Genomic DNA, 23,687 nt, shown 5'->3' on the forward strand with positions numbered 1-23,687 from the left:
CCAGTGTTGTTTTATTGTTTTGCTATTTTAAAACCAAAACGTAAAAACAAAAAAACAACACCGGTTTCTATTTTTTCCCATTCGGTTTTGAAACGGAATTTACCGACCCAGTTCGAACTGCAGGTAAGTGTTATAAATATATCTGTCAGCTTATTATTCGGAGTAGCCTGGCCAGCCCGATGCATGAGTCTGTGATTGCTTCTCGGGTTGTGCAGTTACCTACAGGTGAAAATACAACCAATCTCGTCTTTGATTAATAGAATGCAGCTTGTTCAAAATCTTTATTCAAGAAAGGGGACTACAAACGTATAGCTGTCATTTTACATTTTGTTTTCTTTTATTTGTTCACTTATAAAACAACTAAAACTTCTCCGTAAAAAAAGATTTTTCCAACACAGTAACATTACTTGAAAATAAATAAACACAGGCCGATAGCACAATTGCGCGAACACGGCACATTTAAACGACAGACACGTCTTAAATATGTTACCAGTCGAACAGAACCTCAAAAATAAAGCGGCAAGTCTCCATTTAACAATGTCTAGGCTACACTAGCCTGAATAAAATAGACATACTATGGCTGAATAACTCACAATTGGTGGTTTAATGCGAGAAGTTACATTTCCCCTCTGATACCAACCTCTTAATGTCGGGCTTGACAGCTGTTAGGCTTATACGCAAGCAGTCCTCCAGCGACTGGTGAGACAGTCGGTTCCTTTCATTTGTTTTGATACTGTTCATTTTTGAGAATCCAGATTCACATGTGTATGTTGACCCAAACATGGTGAGCACATACATAGCCAGCATCTTCAGTGTCCCATAGTCTTGGGGACAAGACACCCAAAAAGTGCTCAAGCTTTCAGCACCCCGGAGAGCAGCTTGCATCTCGCTGGAGGCCTGCATGTCAATGAGTTGAATCTGAATTGCCGCTTCATCCAACTGCAGCAGCTTCTTCGCATTAGCGGAGAATTCTCCGACTAGGCTGATCGAGAATGGGTCACGCACAAATTCGAGGACATCTCTGGTTATGGCAAAGTCATCAAATCTTGTAGAGAAGTTTTCCCTCAGCTGTGTCATGAATTGCTTCATATTACAAGTGACGTTGCTCTCCCCCACTGTCTTCAGTGTGTTGAAGTGCAGCAGTTTCCCTGATATCAAAGCTGTGTTGAACAGATCCAGTTTTTCCACCAAATTCACCACGGATTTTTCTTTGCCTTGTATTTGCAGATTGAGTGCATTCAAATGTGAAAATATGTCTGCTAAAAATGCGACGTTGCTCATGTATGTTTTGTCTTGCATGATGCACAGGTAGTCAGTTGCTCCTTTGGATTTACTTTGTTTGACAAACTCCACAACTTGATCCCTGAGTTCAATGAAACGCTCCAAGGCTTTACCTTTGCTCAGCCAGCGCACGTCATTGTGGAGTAAGAGGTCATCGTGGGTAGCATCCGATTCCAGCACGAATTTGCGGAAGAGGCGATGTTGGGTACTTGAATTCCCTCTTATGAAGTTAATTATTTTCATTGTTTTGTCCATGACATCTTTCAAATCCCCGCTTAGCTTGGCGCACAGCACGCTTTGGTGGATCAGACAGTGAAGGGCATTTGTCTTTGGAGCAACATTTTTAAATCTGCTCACCATACCCCTGTTTTTGCCGACCATGGCAGGAGCACCATCTGTCACAATTAAGTTGACTTTCTGTAATAACAGGCCATGTTTTTTAAATAGCTCCTCCACTTTCTCAAAGATGATTTCCCCAGTGGTATTACCTTCCAGTGGAATCAAAGCCAACAGCTCTTCTTTAAAATCTTTTCCATCAAAGTATCTGACAAAGACGGATAGCTGTGATATATCAGTGGTGTCAGTGGATTCGTCAATAGCCACAGATATATGTTCAGCTTTCTTGACCTCATCAAGTACAAGTCGCTGAACATCCGCCGCCAATACATGAACCCGGCGGGCGGTAGTCGAAGCAGAGAGCGGTACTTGCTTCACGGATGCCACAATCCTATCCATGGATTTGTCGGTGGCGAGTTCCTCCAAAACTGCCACCATGCACTCCTTAAAAACTTCTGACGTGGCAAATGCTTTATTATTTTTTGTCAGAACCCACACAGCCTGAAGAGACGCACTTGTTGCCCTCTCTTGCTCTGTTGAAGTCCGGGTAATAATTCCGGTGGCACGGGCATATCCAGCTATCCAGGTGGACATTTTAATGCGACGGGCCTCGGACTTCTCAGGATACGACTCAGAGAAAGTTGCATGCTTTGTTAAATGATGACGCCTGAGATTGTACTCTTTTGGAACAGCGACCATTTCATTGCAGATAAGGCAAACAGGTTTAGCCTTACTGAACGATGGCATGATGAATGCGTATTTATCTGTCCATTCTTCATTAAAACTGCGGTTTTCCACTTCAACTTTACGCTTGAGGCTCTTTGACAGTGACATTTTTGCGTGCCTGCATGGCAAAGCACATCCTTATATCCTGCAACCGTTTCCCACCAATCAGGACACGGTATTAATACAAAAGTGAATTCCTTTCCCTGCCAATCAGGACTGCTTTCAGTTTTATTACCCCAGATACAGGCTTATTAAAAAAAAGATACTTTTTTCAATAAAGTGAACATATTAACCCTCTGGAGTCGGTGGACGCGCCGGCGCGTCCAGGTGTGCATAACTTACGTAATTAATCATATATTTTCGATTATAAGGAGTAGAAATATGATTCAGATATCCGCGGAATCGCTGGAAGGGTAGCTTTCCAGCGGTACCTCCTGTGAGACTGTAACCAGGGCACAGCAGCCAATATGGCCACTCAAAGCAGCTTGACTTTACACTGTGTGGGAATGGTGGATTCGTGTGTCAGTCAAGGAAATCTCGGCCGGCAGCCATCATGGTCTGAAATGACCAATGGACATCGAGAAATCACTAAGGACCTACCCACCAAGTAAAAAAAACATAAACCACGTGTCTCCCATCAGTTTACGTCTGTGTGGAGAGAGAGAGAGAGAGACAGAGAAAATGGCTAAAAAAAAACTTTACAGTAGCCTCAGAAGGTGAAGTCTTCGACTCTTCTGAAGAAGAAGAATACAAAGACAACAACATGGATCCATTTGGACATGGGTAAGTGTAAATATTACAGTAATAGTGTGCTGGCAATGTGTGGGGAATACCGCGAAAATGAACAATAGGTTTATTGATATATTTTGTATCGATAGTCATGAACTTTTTCTTGGGACAAAATAGACTCCATTAGCAAACGTTTACTCTGTGTTAACGTTATTTTGGTGTGTAAAAGTGAGATTACATTTGTAGATGATTAAATTAATCATTTATTCCTCCCACAACGGAGACATTTACAGTAGCTATAGACATGTGTTTGCCAGATAAGACTTTGTCATACATAGATTTATTTATGTGTGCCTGTGATTATTTTACCGTCCTGTGCAGATGAGACTTTGTAATTAGATGAGACTTTGTAATCAGATGTAGCATATGTATATGTGTGTCTGTGATTTTATACTGAATGTAAAGTAACTGGAAATACGTGTGTGTGTGTGAAAAGTTTGAATGCTCAATTTGTATTTGTACACATCACATGAACCTTGGTATGTAATATGAAGTCATCTATATATATATATATATATATATGTATATATATAATTTATTACGATCTATATATATATATATATATATATATATATGTATAAAACAATCTCTGGCCCCCGAAAGCGTCTCTTGGATTAATTGTGGCCCTTGGACAAATGTAGTTGGTGACCCCTGGCGTACATTAACAGGTTTATGATATCACTGCCTAATCACTGTGTCTAAGACACGATTTGACTTTAATTACATTTGTCTCGAGTGTTTCGTCAACTTAATGTGTTGCTTAAAATAATACTTCTGCATACAGTATGTGCAGGGTGTCCGCGGGGTCTTAAAAAGTATTAAAAGTTGATAAATCAATTTAGCAAAAATTAAGGCTATTAAAAAGTATTAAATGGCATTTTCCAAGGTATTAAGAAGGTCCACAGCAACGACAACATGAAACACCCTTTAATTTACTGAAACAACATGTCGGGAAACCCCCTCAAGGCGGCCCCATGCATAGCGTGCCATAAAATGCTGCTTCTTATTTTAAGTTTCGTTGCCTCTGTGTGGGGGGGGGGGGGGTTTATCTGCTGGTGGACTACCTGAGAGACATACAGCAGGAGAACACGCCGTCCACCGCGGAGAATAAACAGAAGGGCAACCATGACAACCATGCTCCGGGGTCTTCTTCGCTGCCTTTGGTGTATTTTGTGGTGGCAGCAGCGCCACTTACAGGCCTGGCATATGTACTACAGCATTTCCAGCGGTCTAGTGTGAACGGACACGTTAATGAATCGAATGCGTGTGAACGGAAGACTTTTTTGTGTTTGCGTATCCGTTTTACTGTATGAGGCCCCTCGTGGGGCCGGGGTCTAAGCCAAACGATATCCGGTCACCGAGATCTGCTATTTTAAATTAAGGTCAACACATATATATATATATACAGTCTAAGGTCAACACATATCGACCCTAAATATAGTCTATATTAAGAACGAGAAAAGTCTTAACATATATATCGTTTTTTGTAAACATATGACAAATGTGTGAGGGTGATGACATCAGAGCATCGTCCTATGTGCCGGGCTTAGCCCCGGACAGCCCCAGCCCAATTTAGCCCGTGGGTATTTGCGAGGGAGCTCCAAAATGGCATTACCGCTGAAGCTCACCAACGTTTAATATATTTCATAGTTCAAAGTTTTGTCAATTGTTTTGTTTATTGGTCAAATACTGGTTTCTACTGGTTTCTGATGGTTCTACTGGAGTGAAAGAGCACAGAGTACAGAAGCAGCAAAGCAGCATGCTGCATTAACCCTGACCTTCACAGAGAGGTTGAAGTCCATGTGGAGAGGAGGCTTCAGGAGTCTGTCTGCACTCTGTTTAGTTGTGCTATCTTACAATCAATATAGAAAGAAAAAAAGAACCAGCGTCGTAGGACCGGAAAGCCGGAGTTTTCCCTGAAGTTAGCCGCTAAGCCAAAATCCTGTTTCGTAGTAAAGGCCTCTGGCCTCTGGTCTGAATAGATAACAATAATAATAATAATAATAAATGGAATTTCTCAGCTAATGTGACACAGCGCATGAAATCAAACTATTGTTTAAAGACATATTGTACAAATATGAAGGAAAAAGCTGTCAATATAATAACCCTTTCTTTAATGTGGTACTTGTACTTGTATGTTCATAGTTGATGAGAAAAAGTTGTCGCTGTCAGCTTTAACCCACGCACTCACATGCACTGTCACACTCCAGGTGCTGATGGAGGACCGGCAGACCAACCGGCTGAGCGAGTCGCTCAACATCTTCGAGACCATCGTCAACAACCGGGTGTTCAGCAACGTCTCCATCATCCTCTTCCTCAACAAGACGGACCTGCTGGAGGAGAAGGTGAAGCAGGTGTCCATCAAAGACTACTTCCCTGAGTTCTCGGGCGAGCCCTCCAGCCTGGCAGACGTCCAGCGCTTCCTGGTGGAGTGCTTTCGTAAAAAGCGCCGTGAGAACCAACAGAAGCCGCTGTACCACCACTTCACCACAGCCATCAACACGGAGAACATCCGGCTGGTGTTCCGCGACGTCAAGGACACCATCCTGCACGACAACATCAAGCTGCTGATGCTGCAGTGAGGGGGAGCGGGGGGAGCAGGGATAGGTGGAGGCAGAAGGAAAGCGGGTGTCCTGCAGGGAGCAGGCAGCCTCTCTCCACCCGTCCGTCCTCCCTCACTGATGTGAGCGGCTCCTCTCTCTAGAACTTTGACTGTGTATTAAAGCCACCACTACTACAGCCATTCCCCCCACACTTCTCTGCCTTACTGAGCTGCTTCACTAAGACTTATAACAGCCACCGTTGGCTCAGAGCCCCCCCCCTCGCCTTGAAACCACTGTAAATGACCTCCAGCCCCGTCCACAGTGAATCTGCACCCTGTGTGATGTGTCCTCACTATGTGTTGCTTTAATTCACCCCACACTCCTCTCTGTGGGGGGGGGGGGGGGGGGTAGGTAATCACTGTCACTGAGAAGCTGTTACCAGGTGTTGCCTTCCTGTTCAGAACTTCCTTGGTTCCGTCTCCTGTTTTACATCTGCGTTCCACTGGCGCTTGATGATGACATCACTGTGGGGATTTCCTTTTTGGGCAGTTGAACTAACACACACACACACACACACACACACACACACACACACACACACACACACACACACACACACACACACACACACACACACACACACACACACACACACAGATAGGAATAACCGTTCCAAAGTCCACTTAATTCTAGTTTTTTCTAATCATTTGTTTCTTTTCTAATATATGAATATACTGTTTGTACCTATGCATTTTTCTCTAACTTATATTTTAAAGGGGTTGACACTTTTTTCCTGATGGACTCTGTTACAGCTAACTGGATCCAGATACCACTTGTAAAGTGAAACGGCGTGCTATCAGGGGTGATAGTGACACGTTGTATTTGCAGTTTCTCAGGGCACATTGCTAACACCACCGGTCTGGTTTAAGCCAACCAGCACCCCCACTCGGTCCCACTATTCTTCTGAAGCTGAACTCTGGCCATCTCCAACCAGGACCACCCACTGAGTCATGTGACCCCTTTCATCACGTGAGCTGTACCTACATACATTTGGATATTGAAACATCTTGTGATATTTCCATTCTGCCCATATCAGGATTGAATCGCAATCCTCAAACTAGCTGTTTTTAAGGGTTAAAGCATGTGATGCAACTCCCAACCAAACGAGTGAGAGCAGCCCTGCACAGAGCGGTGTGGCACCAGAGGGCCTTTCTGTGTCTTCCTATGCAAATACCATCATCCAGATACTTGGGCACGTGGACGAAGGGAATTAAGTCAATTTCTTCTATTGAACATATTTGAATGGCAACCATCTTGTGTGGAAAAAGATCATACCCAAAGTTCCCAAAGGAAATTTGAAAGCTGTCGATTAACAGTTTCCCTGTTGATTTCATCACAGTGTCTGCGTCATGCGTCCCAGTGTCTGCGTCCCAGTGTCTGCGTCCCAGTGTCTGCGTCAGTGTCTGCATGTCAGTGTCTGCGTCAGTGTCTGCGTCAGTGTCTGCATGTCAGTGTCTGCGTCAGTGTCTGCGTCACAGTGTCAGTGTCTGCGTCTGCATGTCAGTGTCTGCATCATGCGTCACAGTGTCTGCGTCACTGTCTGCGTCACTGTCTGCGTCACTGTCTGCGTCCCAGTGTCTGCATCTGTATGTCAGTGTCTGCATCATGCGTCACATTGTCTGCGTCAGTGTCTGCATGTCAGTGTCTGCATGTCAGTGTCTGCGTCCCAGTGTCTGCGCCCCAGTGTCTGCATGTCCCAGTGTCTGCGCCTCAGTGTCTGCGTCTCAGTGTCTGCGTCAGTGTCTGCATGTCAGTGTCTGCGCCCCAGTGTCTGCGCCCCAGTGTCTGCGCCCCAGTGTCTGCGCCCCAGTGTCTGCGTCCCAGTGTCTGCGCCTCAGTGTCTGCGCCTCAGTGTCTGCGTCTCAGTGTCTGCGTCTCAGTGTCTGCGTCTCAGTGTCTGCGTCTCAGTGTCTGCGTCACAACGCTGCACACTGAGGCGCTCTTCACTAGTCCTGTTCAAATGATCATTTCCATATCTAACATCCATGGAGTTACAGGAATGTCCAAACATGTCAAATGTGCCAGGCAGAATCTTAAGGTAATATGTGCAAGCCTTGCACAAGATGAAAGAACATTGGTTTAAAAATGTCTTCAGTGTAAATCTCCAGTAACTTAATGTTTGGATAGTTGTACTTAGTGAAGCTGGTCTCGTCAAAGCTGTAACCCTGAGGGCTCCGGCCTCTCACATCCAGGCCTGGAGCTTCCTCTCTGTCAGACATGAGGACGGATGTGTCCCTTCTCTCTCCCTGTAGGATTACCACTAAGTGTTTTGTATTATTCTGCAAGTGGTGAGGTGGCTCAGTCTGTTCCTTTGTTCAACAGATCATTTGTATTTTCCTGAAAGGTACCTGTGTTACTGCTTTCTGTCTCTCCTCCATAAGTTAAAAAGAAAGGTATTTAATATCCAGCCAGTATGTCACTAATGTCCTCATTGTCCTCTGGACTTCCTGTCATGCCTAACGTGTCCTTATGTAGTTCCTAACAGCTGTAACCGTCCTCAGTCCTGTGTGTGTGTGACAATGAGCCTGCTGCCTGCCTGAAGGTGTCTTCCTTAACTTCCTCCAGATGTGAGGACACAGGAAGTCCTCATGTGGCTCCGATGCTCCAGCCTCTGAGATAGCTGTTCTGTATCATGTTTTTAATCCTCCATTTTGCAGAATAATTCCGCTTGCCTCTTGGATCTGATGTTTGTTCTCCAACAATGATCGGCTGTAAGGTGGGACTGACGGATCAGATCATTATTGTCCCCTGCAGTCTTTCCAGTCACCCACTCACAACGTGGGTTAGCATGGAGCAACAAGGTCACATGGCTAACCAGGGTGTGTGTTTTCACAAATCTAAGAGATGAAGAAGCTGACCGACAACAGCGCAGTGAATTCCTCAAACTGCCAGTGTGTGCATCTGGATGAAGCAGTGTTTGTCTTTGCACACGGCCCTGCTGCTCAGACAGCCTGCAGCCCGCCAGAGGACATGGAAAGACTTGAGGTCAGCAGAGCCTCAGACTGTCAGCTCTATCATGGAGCTAAACCATCGTCACAGAGCGCCGCAGGAATGAGTCCTACAACCTAGCAATGAGTTGGCATATTAACACTTTCAAGTTGCTAACAAGTGTCGAAATGAGATAACTACAAGTCATCACGCCCAACATTAGCCGCCTTTAGCTTAGCGGTGGTGGCATTAAGTCATGTTATCTTGCTGTAGTTCCTTATGGCCTAACGTTAGCTTTATACTTTAAACAAAATGATAAAGTGGTTTAATATGTGGAGATGCTGCTGCTTAGCGACACGTGGAGCTGTCAGACGCGTGTACCAAAGACACGTCCAAGAGACGAGCATCCCAGTCTGACCCGTGACCCTGAGCTCAGCGCTCCTCGGGCCTGGCAGCAGACACCGCCTGCTCTGAGCCCTGCTGAAGAGCAGGAGCGGAAGTGTCCATTTGGCTGTATATTTTATATATATATATATAACTATGATTTATTTATTGGTGGCTCTGCTCTGTCCCTCACTGTAAAGGTTCAGTACGCTTCAGACAAACACACATAGGCCTACGTGAGTCGTACTCTTCTGCGTGTCTTTGCAGACGTAGCCTACGCTGCTGAATAATAGTAACAATAATTACATGTTGGGTCTCTAAACTAAATTATAATAATCCCATGCAGCTACACTAAGACGCAGATGTTTTTTTAAAGAAGCATTAAATACATAGAGAATTAATACAGTGCCAAACTCAAGGATGTCCTCTTCCAGTAATGATCTGTCCAGAACACGCTCTTAAGGAGTATTTCCATGTATCCATGGTGCAGTTACACCTTTATGACACTTATACATGGCTGCGCATCACCACCGCTAAGCTAAAGGCAGCTAATGTCTTTGAGTAGTCTCATTTAAATGGGACGCCATTATCGCCTCTCCTTTGGTGAAGTTGGTCCAGTGTTCCCCAGGTCCTATGAGATAAGACGGGAAGCAGACTAAACTCATCCTGGCTGACACTTCATACTCACACCTGTGTTCGTTGTGCCATGTGAAGAGGCCGTGAGATGGTGTGAGCAACTCTTTGAACAGACTGAGAGACCTGCTCAGTCAGTCTGTCTCCCAGAGCCTTAAGGATCAAGGTCAGCACCATCATGCCGGGAACTGACACTATTCTGATTTAGGGAAGAGGCCTTCTTTGATTATTGCTTCCAGAGCTGCATGTGGAGCATGAACACAGACTCTCGTCTTCTGAAATGTCTGATATAGAAGTGTTGTACGCTGCAGCTTCTGCTCGGTGACGTCTGGTGGACAGGAGAAGGTAAAGGCTTTCTTTCTTAGCCGTGAGAGCACACTGTCCCCCTCCAGAGTCCACACTATGCAACAGCACTGCTCCACCCGTCACTCGGTGTTATAAAACTAATGATGATTTGACTGACTGATGATTCTCTTAAAGCCAGTGTCTTATACAAATGTATGTTTAAGGATCTGCTAAATATACTGATGTTTAGTGCCTCCTTCTCCATGCTCCGCCTCTACTGCCGTAACAATCCTGTTAACCAACGTTTTATACTTCATGTACTGTTTTAGGTTTTTTGAAATGATGCCACAGGCAGATAAAGCGTTTCTCCCACTTTTGATATTTGAAGATAGAAAAGCTTTCCATGTACAGTCTAACTTATGCTGTCTTACCCTTCTACTCCTAAAACAAACATAAATAAACTGTTTGTTTTTTTAAATCATGTCTGTGCTGCCTGATTGGACAAGACCTTTACATTTCATACTATCGTGGTTTTCCAAAAGATGCGCATACGTTTTACAGCTGCATAAATGTAATGGTTCACCTTTCCATACGGTCTCTGGACTGACGTGCTGAGAGCCTAAGACATTATGTTCAGAGCAAGGCGAAGACGATGACAAATCGTACAATTAAAATACAATTTTAACTTGTGTGTGTCGGGCTGAAAGACTGAGGGGATACACTCAAATTGAGTCTCACTTTAAAGAACTAGATGAAATATGTTTTGCTTCAATTAAAAATCCATTTGAAACCCCTCGAACCAGTTTGAATGATGTGGTTCTTTATCAAGGAGAACATGGTGAGGTTCGTGCTGACTGATGGTCCACTCCAGCCAGAGCCCCTAACCTTCAGACGGAGCCTGAAGGACGCATAATAGACTAAGTAATATATACCCATATCATGTAGCAACTACATGTATGTATTATTTAGTATTTCAAATACCTTTATCCAAATCCATACCTCACCTGAATTTAAAGGAATGTATGAACAATCACGCAGTTGACCAAATCGCCCACTAAAGCCATGTTTTATTTAAAATACATGATGAAAGCAGCGCAGCACTTAACAGGCAGGAGTGGCTTTAATTCAATAAAAAACAAATGATCATCATAATATCATTATAAACTGAATCAAAGTAAAACGCATTAAGAAAAGGTCCTCTGCGCAGACTGCTCACACAGGCAGGACGTGAGTGGCTTTGGAACGGAGACACTAGAAATAATTGTGATTGTGGAGTTCTGCATTCCTCAAACCATCCTCGGTGGCTGCCAGTGTCCGTCGTGGTTCTACAGTCTTAGGGGGAAATGCCTTTGGTCTCGGAGGAGGGACTTCTCCTAAAGGGGGGGCTTCAAGCTTTTCAGAATGTGAGCGTCTCTGATGTCGTGCTGTTCTGATCCACAGTCTGTCTGAGTGAACTGTCCTCAGGGGCCACGTCCAAAAAGTCTGGCTGTCCACTGTCCTGCGACATTTTGTCCTCTTCCTCCGTGCACTTATCTTCCTCTCTGTTGGGCCTCCGTCTCTGGCACATGCCGGCCTTGGCGGGGCCGACCATGGCCAGGCAGACGCCGCTGAGAGCCATGCCCACCGCAGAGGAGAGGAAGGCAGCCCCGTAGTTCTGAGTGACGTCCACCAGCACCCCTGCAGGACCAGAGAGGGTTAGGTGGAGCTGCTGGACAACAGATGAAGGCATTCTTGTCTACTGGCATAGGAAAGGATCTGTCACTTGTTTGGAGGCCTTTGCACACAGTGTGACGGATACATGACATGTGGAATACTCACCTGCTAATGCGATATGTCTGTGGCTTTTTTATAATATGTGGAAGAAAGGAGTGGACCTGGTATACGCTGCCGGTCAGTCATACAGTGCGCCGTCTTCATTAAGACTGCAGAGCCTTGCTGTTGTTATCTTTGAACATTAATATATAATATAATATAAATACAGATGCAACTCACCTGTACCAACAACGTTGTGTGTTAAAGCCTTTATTTGCGATTGTTAAGATAACTAATTATTTTCGCTTTCCAGCTGCCTAATATTAATGCTCACTTTGAGGTTTATATTGATGTGAAAATGCACTGCTCCAACATTGCCCTGGATGCGTAAGGCCGTGAGGGGGGGGGGTTCCCTGAGCTACAAACGCCTCCATGTGTGTGGTGATAATGAAGGTGGACCGGGTAAGAGAGAAGAAGAGGAGTAGAGGATCTTTACCTCCTAGTGGCGGCCCTGCCAGCCCAGCAAAGCTTTGGATGAAGAGGTACACCCCCACAGAGGACGCCATCTTCTCGATACCAACCACTTCCTCCTCAGCCAGCATGGGGATGTGAATGGAGCCGACGGTGCCCACGAAGTAGCCGTAGAGGGCGCAGCACACCACCAGACCCCAGAACTCCCAGACCACAGCGAAGGCCAGCAGCACCAGGCTCAGCAGCATCACGCAGCCCAGCAGCAGCAGCGTCTTCCTGCAGCGCACCCTGCTCAGCAGCACCCCGATGGACAGCCGGCCCAGGATCTCAGCCACAGCCATCACAGAGAGCATGTAGGACGCCAGGCCGGGCTCCACCCCCCGGCTCTTGCTCAGCTCGATGACGTAGAGCTGCGGGGCGAAGAAGCCCAGCGTGGCGAACATCCCAAAGAGGGAGTACCAGATGAAGGTCGTGTCTCTGAGCACAGAGAAGTCCAGGAGTCTAGGGCTGGGACGCTGTAGAGGACCCGCCTCCAGCTCTGCCAGCACCCCCTCATCCTTCTCCTTCACTTGGATAGTTGGTGTGGACATTGAAGACTCTTTGTCCTCATTGTCCTTCACCTCCCACTCCACCAGAGCCTGCCCCTCAGCTCCTGCAGTCCTCAGGTCTGAGCTGGAGGCGGAGAGGGAGTTGACCCCGGAGTCCTCTGAACCCTGGGACCCCCCTGAACTGATGGAGGTCCTGGTCTGCTCATTCTCCAGCGCGTAAACAGTCTGCTGCTCTTTGTCTGACTCATGGTGCTCCTCTACAGGCTCCGGGTCAATAATGATTGGACGAAGGAGAAGCCCACAGCCAATCACACAAGCCTGAAAGGTTCCCAGGACAACCAGACAGTAGCGCCAGCCAATGTGTTCCTTCAGTGTGGTCAGAGCTGTGGACAGAGGGAGGCTTTATTGTTACCAGATCATCTCCTCTCTGTGACTCCTCACTAAATGAAGTCCCCAGACTGCTGAGCTGCTCACACCCAACACTTCTGGCCGTTTGCCTCACAAGCCACCCTCTCTTTCCCTTCCTACACCATCTTTACCCACACCCCTACTGTACATCCCTTTCCCCTCCTCCTTTCCTGTCTCCACTATCTCTTTCTACTTAACCTGTCGCATCTTTGTTGTCTCTTTCTAGGTACCGTCTTGGCGGCTTGTATTCAGAGCATGCAGAACCGCCATCCAATGTTACAGTTAGTAATTGGATCCCATTGATATCAGCCTGACTGTTCACTCAAACACTCCTCAGAGCTGGATTCATGTACTGCTGATACTAACCCATCTCCTACTGCTGCTGCTTCAAAAATGACTTGCGAAACACGGTGTGGCTTTCTGAAGCACTCAACGAGTCTCACAAAGGTTATTTGCAAAAACAACTTTGAGGTGAATAGGACCTCTTGCTAACAGTGTACTGACGTAAATGACCTCTGCATTGCTGTGGCAAGTTGTCCTCCACTGGATTTCCAAATATAGCTGTGCATAGGAACAAAGAGAACTGGATACTGCGTTGGCAGCAGGGCCCCGTTCATTTCTATGAAATTGCTCAGCTGCGCATGAAGCCAAAAGGGCCTGACTGTAGAAACAAAAGTACCTCAGTAATCTGGGGATGTGAACCCATAGAACCTCAGGTCTCAGCTCAGTCAGATGAATGGAGAGGCTTTAAACTCATTGTATAACATAGGACCATAAAAGTGTTTGTACTGGGAAGTTTATTTGGCCCAAAAGAAATGATGTGCTGATTTATAGAGACTACCCTGTCCAAATGTAAATCAATAGGAATAAGTCTTTTTGGGCCCATGACGTCACAGACTTACATGGAAGTTGTAGTACCGCCATTTGGCCACTATCCGCTCACTTCCTGCTACTATCTACAAGAATATGGAAAGCATTTAGCTAAGTTTACAGTATTTCTCAGAGTCCCTCCCGGATGACTGAACTTCTCACCATATCCCTAAGGGAGATGCCAGCCACCCTGCGGAGAAAACCCATCTCGGCCGCTTGTATCCGCGATCTTGTTCAGAGCTTTGCCTTCTGGCTCAGCTCTCTTTTTGTCCCCTCACTCTAGAACAGGCATGGGCAAACTAAGGCCCGCGGGCCATATACAGCCCGTTGGGCTTTTTAATCCGGCTCGCCGAATATTGGTACAAAATTGTCCAAATTATAGTAAAGACCGCATTCATTTAGCCTTTTTCCTGCAATACCCGGCAGGGCCGTATCCACCATTGAGGTCACCGAGGTCCGGACCTCGGTAATTTTTTCCGAGCTGTGTATATAACAAAACTTTTGAAATAATTGCACTAAACGGGGTATTTTGTAGAACTTCCATTTACTGACTATGGGGGCGCTGCATAACTACGTAGCCTCTGTTAAAGCAAACAGAAGAAGACGACATGTATCAACAAACCACCGCAGCCCGGACTTGTATTGGAGCAGCGAAAGAGTGACGGCCTGCCCACACAGCAGCTTTAAAACAAATCTTGGAGGTGGGCGTGTCTGAAAGCTTGGGGATTTTTTTAATCTCCCGCCCCCAACATACAAAGCTAGATCATGAAAATCTCAAAAATCTCGGGGGGTATACCCCCGAACCCCCCAGCATGTTTGGACCTCGGTATTTAGGAAATCCTGGATACGGCCCTGATCCCCGGCATTTCAGTTGATCCGACTAGATGGCGCACTCTAGACACAATTGACCTTTGCTGGAGTCTGGTCTATTCTCTCTTAGCTGGCCCCACTCGGCAACCCGGCAAGATCTAAGAACCAAATACCTCACGCTTACATTGAAGGGGGGGTCAAGATTAATCGGAGCAATAACAGTTCATGGCGACAAGCAGTAGCGCTGAGCAAAGTGACTAGAATGTGACTACACACGTATATAAAGTCAGGCAACACTAACCAGGCTTAGTGTGATTCTGTTTCTTTTACCTTACTTTAATGACCATCCATTCACTGTTATTGATCAATGTGAAGAGGCAGACGTTTTCCTGTTTTGTATTATTGCAGCTATCGGATGGAATCAGGGTATATGCAGGAATCATGAAGTCAGATGCAATACATTTTAAGACCTTTTTTAAGACCCTTTCCATACATTTTAAGACCTCATCGCCACTTTTTAATAGCCTTAATTTTCGCTAAATTGATCAACTTGTAATACTTTTTAAGACCCCGCAGACACCCTGGGAATGAATACATGGGCTACATGTGGCCATCACAAGTAAAATCATAACGAAAACGATGCCGGTAAAATATGCGTGTAGAAAACGGCTTATGCCACAATATGATAGCAACAAGTAGTCAAGATAATCTGATTAGCTTTGGTTGCTATGCTAACATTACCTGTCGAATGCCAGAGAAACGTTCATAATAGCGTTGTGATGCCAAACAGCGTCCATTCAGACTGAAACACATTCACTTAAGGGGATGGGGGATATTTATCAGCTGCTTGTGTGACAGTCGGACAGTGAAGACTTTACAGCGGCCGCTGCCGCGAGTTAGCAGTAGACTAAACTCCGGTGGACGAGCAGCACTGCAGCGGGCAGTAATGCAGCTGAATCACATTAATAAACAATGCACCACGGCACTCTGGAGAAAGGTATAAGGTTGGAGATGTATTTATTTAATTTAATCTGGCTTCGTATAATTAAAAACTACCCGACGCAGTCCTCGATTGATGTTGTTGTGAGCGGTGTTGCAGAGAAAATCAGCGACGTAAAACGCTGTGTGGGTCATAAGAAGGCACGTAAACAGTTACGTCATGACGCAAACGATGACGCAATAATTCACCTTTGAACCTAATTGACCTTTGAACCTGCATCTGTAACAATGAGTGGACCAAAGAAAAGAAAAGTTGACGATATTCAGCATTTTACAGATTATCGGTATCGGATTTTATTGTGAAAATAATAATAATAAAGTTGGCTCTGAGAAAGTCGCATTTTTGTCTGTGGTCTTGAGCAATGTCCCGCCCACAGTACTATCTGATTGGTTACACATCACAAGTAACAACCTATCAACACTGAAGGCATCAAGCCACAGATCTGCATTTGCAGACTGGAGCATCTGAGTGAGCGGTGTCCCGAAGGTACGGCAGCAGGTATTGCCAAAGTTACAATAAACACATGGCTCGACATTAATAGCGGCCTTTTTTGCTTAATAAAAACAAACACTAAACTCATGAATTCACATTATTTTCCTGTAGTACTGGTATTTTGTCAAGGAGTTTTGTGAAATTGTTTCATTAACCTGTTTAGCCCTGAGCCTGTTTTTCAGGTCTCAGGCTCGAAAATGACATCCCCAGAACAAATGACCATATCTTCCCTTCTAAAAGGGTTAAATTAATAATCTTTTTCTCAAAGTAATGATAAACCTGTGAGTTGGATGTAGAAAAGTCAGAATCAATAAAGATGTTTTTATTTTAAAGAAAATTCAGATTGAACATGGTAAAAAACTGTAAATTATAGTGTCCATCCAAAATATATGTTGTACTTATAGTGAAAACTACCCTTGGATGATGGGTTAGTAGACTAAAAGCTTTAGGAATCCAAAGTACAACATAGAATAAGTACCCTGTATCAATATTGATGCAAAACAAGTGATATTTGACCTTTTTAGACAGATTTAGCAACAAAAACCTCTTCTGGGGCCATTTGGGTGGATTTTCCTTATCTCTGGCCCCCCTTGTTCGATTTTGACATGTGACATCTCTTTCTGACCGTTAGAGCCAATAGAATTGAAGGGAAATCGTCCCGAGCACACTTATGTTAAAAAAAAGATGGCGTCTTCACGCACACAGTTTTGCTCCAGAGTGAAGCTGTCTCTAGGTCTGACATCTCAAAACCGAAAAGCAGATTTATTGCTCATGGATTATCAGAAATCATTCAAAGGGACACAGACACATTGGATGAACCTATGGATTAACTTCAGCAGCGTTTTTGTCGTTTTAATGCCATTGAAGACCACTTTTGACCAGACTACCACACAGGTGAGCCATTTTGCAGTTTTTAGCATAGTTTATTAAATGAACATGCCCTCAGACACTGTTTTCTGCAAGATATTGCAGGAGGCCCCCGTTACCGGGGTCTCTCGGGCTTAACAGGTTAATTACCGCTCAAACAAAGCGTTTCGTGATAGTTGGGTGAAATGCAGACGGCACCCGCGCAGATTCATATATACAGACTTTCTCGGCAACTTTTGATACAAAGTTTGTAATACTGCCGGTAACGGGCCAAACGCCAGTAAAAGAGGAGGTTCAAATAAGAGAAAGTCCCCAGAAGAGTTCAAAGAAGTGACAGGCAGTATGAGAGGTAGAGAAGAGACTCACACTAACTAACACACTCTTTAATGAGGCGGACAGGCAAGCGTTCTCTTGGGAGGCCGGTGTGTTTACTGGTGTGTTTACCTGGGACTTTGTACAGCTAACTTCGTGGACAGACTTATAACTGCTGCTGCTCCCGTTTACTTCCAGAAACTACGTTCGCTCTCTCTCTCGCTCTACACATGCACACGCCACACACATTTTTGATATAACTTCAGGGAGCTATTTTGTTTATTTATTAATGCTGCTGGGAGCTCACTGCATTTTTATTTGTAAAGATTCAATTAATCAAATAAATCATTTAAAAAGTCCTCTTTTAATAATTAAACATAATAAAGGCATTTAAACAAAGTTTTGTGTTGGAGTTTGTGTTTTTTTTATTTAGACACCACGGTTTTCATTATTACTGCACATATATATATCGGTTATCGGTCTCCTTGATTACTTAAAAATCGGTATTCGTATCGGCCCTGAAAATTCCATGCAATCCTTAGCCCACCGAACTGCAGCCCCATCCCCCACGACTACGTCTTGAAATCCTGCCCATGAATATCACAAACAGGATTGGTGACTGGCAGAGGCCAACCCTCACCGGAAACGAGTCCGACTTACTGCCAGGCCCGGACTCAGCTCTCGCTTTGGGAGAACAGAGATTCGGTGGCCCTGAGTAGAGACCCCCTCACCCTATACTCCCCCACACCACAGTATCTCCCATCAACCTTCTCCAAATCCACAATACACATATACCAAAACAAATTCCTGGTATGTGTAAACATACTTGCTAATAAACCTATTCTGATTAATTAAGGAGTGGTGTGGTCTTTTTTTAGCAGGCAAGTTAGTGTGACTAACATTTCTCACTCCTGGCATCGAAATGTAAGACTTCTGATGACATTTTTTTTATGTCAATCAACCATTCCAGCTTTTAAACTCTGTATTCTAAAAGGTACTTCCACTTCATAATGGGCAGCAATAAGGAATGAATGACGAAGGTCGTATTTTTCTCCCCCTAATACCGAACACTCACCTGGAGCAAAGGCGAATATAGCGAAAGGTTCTCCGGAGGAAGCGACAGAGGTGACGAGGGCTCGCCGTGTGGAGAAGTACTGGGCGAGGATGGTGACGGTTGGGAGGAAGGTGAAGCAGTAGCCGAGGCCTGCAAACAAACGAGAAGAGGAGAAGGGGACATAACATCCACTGGCCCAAATGGAAGGAACACTGCATGGCTGAGTCAAAGATCAAGGAGTCAGGTCCATCCTTTGTCAAAGGTGGCCGGCTGTGTGAGGTGATTCAGCTTTGCTACCGCTACTGCTGCAAGACAAAAGGCATGTAAAGACAAAAAAAGGGAGAGAGGGGAAAGGTTTTTAAGTTAGCTGCGGTCCATTTCAGAGGCAATTTATTCCACCTATTTCATTATCATCCAATCCAATTTCATTCAACTTATTAATTCACTCCTCTTCAGCCCCTTCCTGTTCCGACAATTGTGATCTGAAAGGGAATGTTATGCTTTCCGCTGCGGTGTGAACAGGAAAAAACGGTGCTTTTCAGGCTCTAGCTCCGAACCGGCCCTGGAACCGCGTTGGTGTGAAAGCCCCATCAGTCATGGACAGTTATGGAAGAAACAGATGTGGTTGTTAACACTGCTAGGAGCCCTTTTAGTTCATTTATGACCAGTGGTGGACTTATTACCTCCTACCTTGGTATAAAGTAGCGGGAAACTGAAATACTAAAGCAAAGTACCTCAAATTGTATGAGCATAACAGTCATACTGCAAGGATACACAAAGCCAGAAACACACAAACGGACGGATGGATAGATGGTGGATGGATAGATATCATATGTATGATAGATAGATATGTTAAGTACCTGAGATAACTCCAATGGTGACATACATCTGGTTGATGGACCTGGTGAAGGCAGAGCTGATGGTGCCCAGGCTGATGAGCAGGCCTCCCACCATCACCACTGAGCGGTGGCCAAAGCGGTTGCTTAGTATCGTGGCGAGGGGGGCTGGTTTGCACACAAAAATATATGAGTTGCACAAAACCATGACGTGGCCTCTGACCAATAAATAGTGGACACGTGTATGTGCAGAAAATACACCTGGTTACTCAAAGATGACTGGACAACATGTTTACATGCAGCGTAATAACCTGCATAAATCAACATTTAAATGCAGCAGGTCAGAAGCATATCACACATTTGCAGACTTTCATGCCTTCTTCTCTCTATGTGTCTTTACTAGCGTGTGCATGGGTAAGGCTGGCGTCACACTGTCCTGAAACTGACACCAGATGGACACACAAATATGGAATTGCGAATTTCGCACGAAGATGGCCCCGAAGTTGGTCAACGGCCAAGCAACAGCCGAAGCAAGTACGATGCCTACAGAAGGCCACACGGTGGCACTCGAACCACACACTCCGTCACGTTGTTTCCATAGCAACAATAGCCATGTGTGACAAAACCCGATCCTGCCCCTCCCTCTCCCTGTTTAAGTCAACGGTGACTATAAAAACTACACTGCGCATGCTCAGAGTATTGTCCTATTTAATGTGTGTGGCAAAAAAATAATGACCATAGGGGCATAGAGCTGCCATCCCCACCATACGTCATCTCACATCATTCAGAGCTGATTGGCTGTAAGTACGTGTGCCGCGAAAAGTGTGGTGTGTGAAGAGGAGGAGAGAGACGCGTCCTAAAACCAGGAAGTAAGCTGCGCATGGCTTCCCTCCACAAAAAAGCAATGAGATTTCTCCATAGGATGTTAGAAAATAGCTCAAAATAAGATCTGTGGGAAACGTAGCTGTTAGATAAATGTACGTTTTGTTCAGCCGGATAATATCCACACGTCTACACTACTTTTATCATTTTCGAATCAAAAATCTATTGATTAGATTTATGATAGACTTTTGAAACTACAAGAAGATAAGGAGGACTTTTACAAAAAAGTAATAGAGATTTTTGTCCAGAGGGATAGGCACATGGACTTTATCTTCAAGTCAAGGTAAGACTGCAATTTTATTGAGAATGGGATCTTACTAAGAGAGAACAATTCAATATTTAAATGATAAAATTACATGTTTTGGGTATCCTTTTGTTGAACTGTCCGTTTAAAATTAATCGAAGCATCAGACTAAAGAGGCTTTTGAAAATAATATTATATTTTGATTTAGGTCAAAATATAATATTTGTGAACCTGAAGAGTCAGTGCCTCAGCAGCCATGAACCTCTCTGCAGGAGCTTATATACACATCTAAGTTGTTGGTGCCCCACCACTTTTGTACATATAGAAACGCCACTGTAAACACCCATATGAAAACGATCGGGTTACATTTTATTAATTCTCTCTCTCTCTCTCTCTCTCTCTTTCTTCCATCTGGTGTCAGACAGACTCAGTGGTAAGGCCACAGCTGTTCCTCACAGCACAAAGCTGTATTTTACAAATGTCACATTTCCATGTGCGAAGACAGACCTCATGAGTCTGAGGGGATGAAGTTACAGTTGTAGTTTCTGTTAAACATTGAATATCTCAAATGATCTCATTTAGTTGATCAATGCGGACTTTATCAGCAGAAAATGAATCAGCAACTAAGTAAGTCAAGCAGAGATGACGCGTGGCTCACAGTCAAAGGAATGACTGAGTAATGATAAAGCACACAGTGGTGTGAAGGGGTGTTCATATATGGATATTATCCCGCTGAATTAAAAAATAAACATTGTATACGTTTGTTTGCCACTGATTTAATATTTCTGCAATATTCTAAAACCAAAGAAAACATTTCATTGCTTTTTGTGGAGCCTTTGTGATGCTAGTGTCCCGGTCAGCTACACATGTCATCACGACTAATCTCTTAGCACGATGAAAGCAATGATTGGATGCAGCCCGTCCGGAGTAATGAGCTCTCCTCCAACGTGCCGCTCTGCTGGCGGTCACAGCTTCCTCTCTCTGAGTAGTCTTTGTGTTGCACATGTCTGCCAGTGTTAGAAGCAGATTACTAAAAGTAAACTAAAAGAAGGAAACGTGTGAGGGAAGTGACTGACCAGTGAAGGTGAAGATAAAGACACAGATGGAGATGACCCATGACACCCGGCTGTTGCTCTCTCCAAACTCCTCCATCAGATCCTGGAGGAAGACACCCAGGCTCTTCAGGGCCCCATAGGTGCAGACCTCCACCAGGAAGAAGGCCAGGGCCACAGCCCAGCCCCAGCCGCCATCAGGTACCTCTGGGTAAACATTTGCAGCCAAACAGCGCTGGAAAGAGGGCCCCTTCATGGCAACAGCACGCCACCTGGAGGAAGAAACACAGATGACATCAGTCACCTCATTTTAAACCTCATTCCCGCACCTCTCTTTATTTTCTCTCATATTTGTATGTGTATTTTACTGAGTTTGAATAGTTCATTTTGAAAGGGGTTGTACTTTGTCTTTAACCAATTATTAGCAACATGATAAATACACAGCATGACAATTACAATTAATTAAACATCACCGTTGAAGAGTACTTTTTACAACTTTCCTCAAAAAGTGGAAAGCCAAGTGTATTCATGGGATCAAGCTTCCCCTCGGCCAACTCTGAATTCTAAGAAAAACGTTTTGCATGGGAAACTCGACTTCAGGAAACAAAACATCAGCTGGGTCAACAAAACACTGGGCTATCTCCTCCCACAAAGTCACTCACACACACACACGCGCGCGCACACACACACACGCGCGCACACACACACGCACGCACACACATTAGTTGAGGGTAAATCAAATGTGTTATAGTTATTGCAGGCACAGGAAGCGATGTGTTCCTCTGAAATATGAACAGGTTTTAGATATAAGTCACATACTTGTATCTATTGACCATAATTCAAGTTCAAATACTTTTCTTGGCATCAGCCGTATCTCTGTACAGCTTAGATTTGAACTAAATGACATACAGTTGAGAACACGTATGGAAAAGGTGAACAGGCATCTATAATAATGTGGTCACGCCTATGTGAGAGCATGTGGAACGGACTGTCCTGTCTGTGATGTTCCACACTGTTCTTGACAATGTGATCCCGCAGTGCAGAGGAGCAGGAGTGATGTCAGTGTGCCGCAGCAGCCTCACCGACCGCTGACATAACACGAAGAGTAGTCCACATTTACATAAGCCATTTTTTCAGGTGATTAATACGCATATATTCATAAGATATATTGGCGTGTCAATTAAAGCCTGTGTTCTGGATCTTTATTGTCTACTGCCTATTGCCCACTGGAATGCCATCCTTAAGCAGGCGGGACAGCTGCCCGCTGCCGGCGGCTCGGTGAGCGGAGCACACAGCATTCTCAGCTGCCATGATAACATCTTCATTTGACTTACCGACAGGTGACAAGAGAAGTTAGAAAAGCAGCCTTCTGGTGAAACAAGGCCGCGTTTCCTATCTTGTCGTCATTTCATTGTCACGTTGCTACCTATTTAAGCAAGTAATAGGCTAATTGAAGGCAAATAGAAAAGCTGGTATTGTTTTGGTTTATTTTCGCTCTACAGCCGCATCTATCTCCTGTGAGTCTTGCTCCGCCTGTGTTGGCAGTCCTTTACCGGCTCAAGCCAGTATTCAAACGGGGGCGCGCAACCTCCCCGGCTTCATGAACGCGCAGGGCGTTCCTCTTGGTGAGATATACACGGGAAGTCCTTCTGCGGCGCGAGGACAGACTGTACATGTAAAGAGCGCGAGCTACATTAACAAATGCAGAACTGTTCTGATGCTGCGTTTAGGTGATGGTGAAAAAACATCAGGACTGAAGAGTTAACTACCTCAACGACATGTCCTCAATCACAAATAGTCTGGAATTGTAAAAATGGTCCCAAGATAACATTTGATGGGAAAAGTTTTTATCGCACATTTAAATTGAAATGTATGTCGTTTTTTTGGACTCCTCAAGAAATTCCGAGAATATGAACCTTACAAATAACTAATCTACGGCGTGTACGTGAATACAACTCCAAAGCAAACGCGTAATCAGGGCGCGCAGATGTGTTGAACGGGTTTGGTTTATTCCAGTTGAGAGGCAGCATCCGGTCCACCGTTCGGGTTCTCTGTGTGTGTGTGTGTGTGTGTGTGTGTGTGTGTGTGTGTGTGTGTGTGTGTGTGTGTGTGTGTGTGTGTGTG

At 44.8% G+C, this 23,687-nt stretch overlaps 2 protein-coding genes across 2 annotated transcripts in view; one reads left to right on the top strand and one right to left on the bottom strand.

Annotated features, from left to right (window-relative positions):
• gna13b (guanine nucleotide binding protein (G protein), alpha 13b) overlaps positions 1–10,443 on the top strand; it is a 44,805-nt gene extending 34,362 nt beyond the window's left edge. Inside the window, exon 4 of the mRNA XM_034089118.2 lies at positions 5,343–10,443. Within this exon, the coding sequence (XP_033945009.2) occupies positions 5,343–5,714 (372 nt within the window). The 3' untranslated portion in view covers positions 5,715–10,443. The remainder of the gene's footprint in view (positions 1–5,342) is intronic.
• Positions 10,444–11,003: 560 nt separating this feature from the next.
• On the bottom strand, positions 11,004–23,146 carry slc16a6b (solute carrier family 16 member 6b). Its single transcript, XM_034089097.2, has 6 exons — positions 22,898–23,146; positions 21,588–21,835; positions 19,410–19,553; positions 18,571–18,699; positions 12,214–13,119; positions 11,004–11,642 (listed from the first exon to the last, which is right to left on the bottom strand). Exons 2-6 carry the CDS (start codon positions 21,817–21,819, stop codon positions 11,362–11,364), a joined length of 1,692 nt encoding a protein of 563 aa, XP_033944988.1. The 5' UTR covers positions 21,820–21,835; positions 22,898–23,146; the 3' UTR covers positions 11,004–11,361.
• Between the last annotated feature and the right edge of the window lie 541 nt (positions 23,147–23,687).

Source organism: Pseudochaenichthys georgianus, chromosome 8 (assembly GCF_902827115.2).
Source record: "Pseudochaenichthys georgianus chromosome 8, fPseGeo1.2, whole genome shotgun sequence".
Taxonomy (NCBI): Eukaryota; Metazoa; Chordata; class Actinopteri; order Perciformes; family Channichthyidae; genus Pseudochaenichthys; species Pseudochaenichthys georgianus.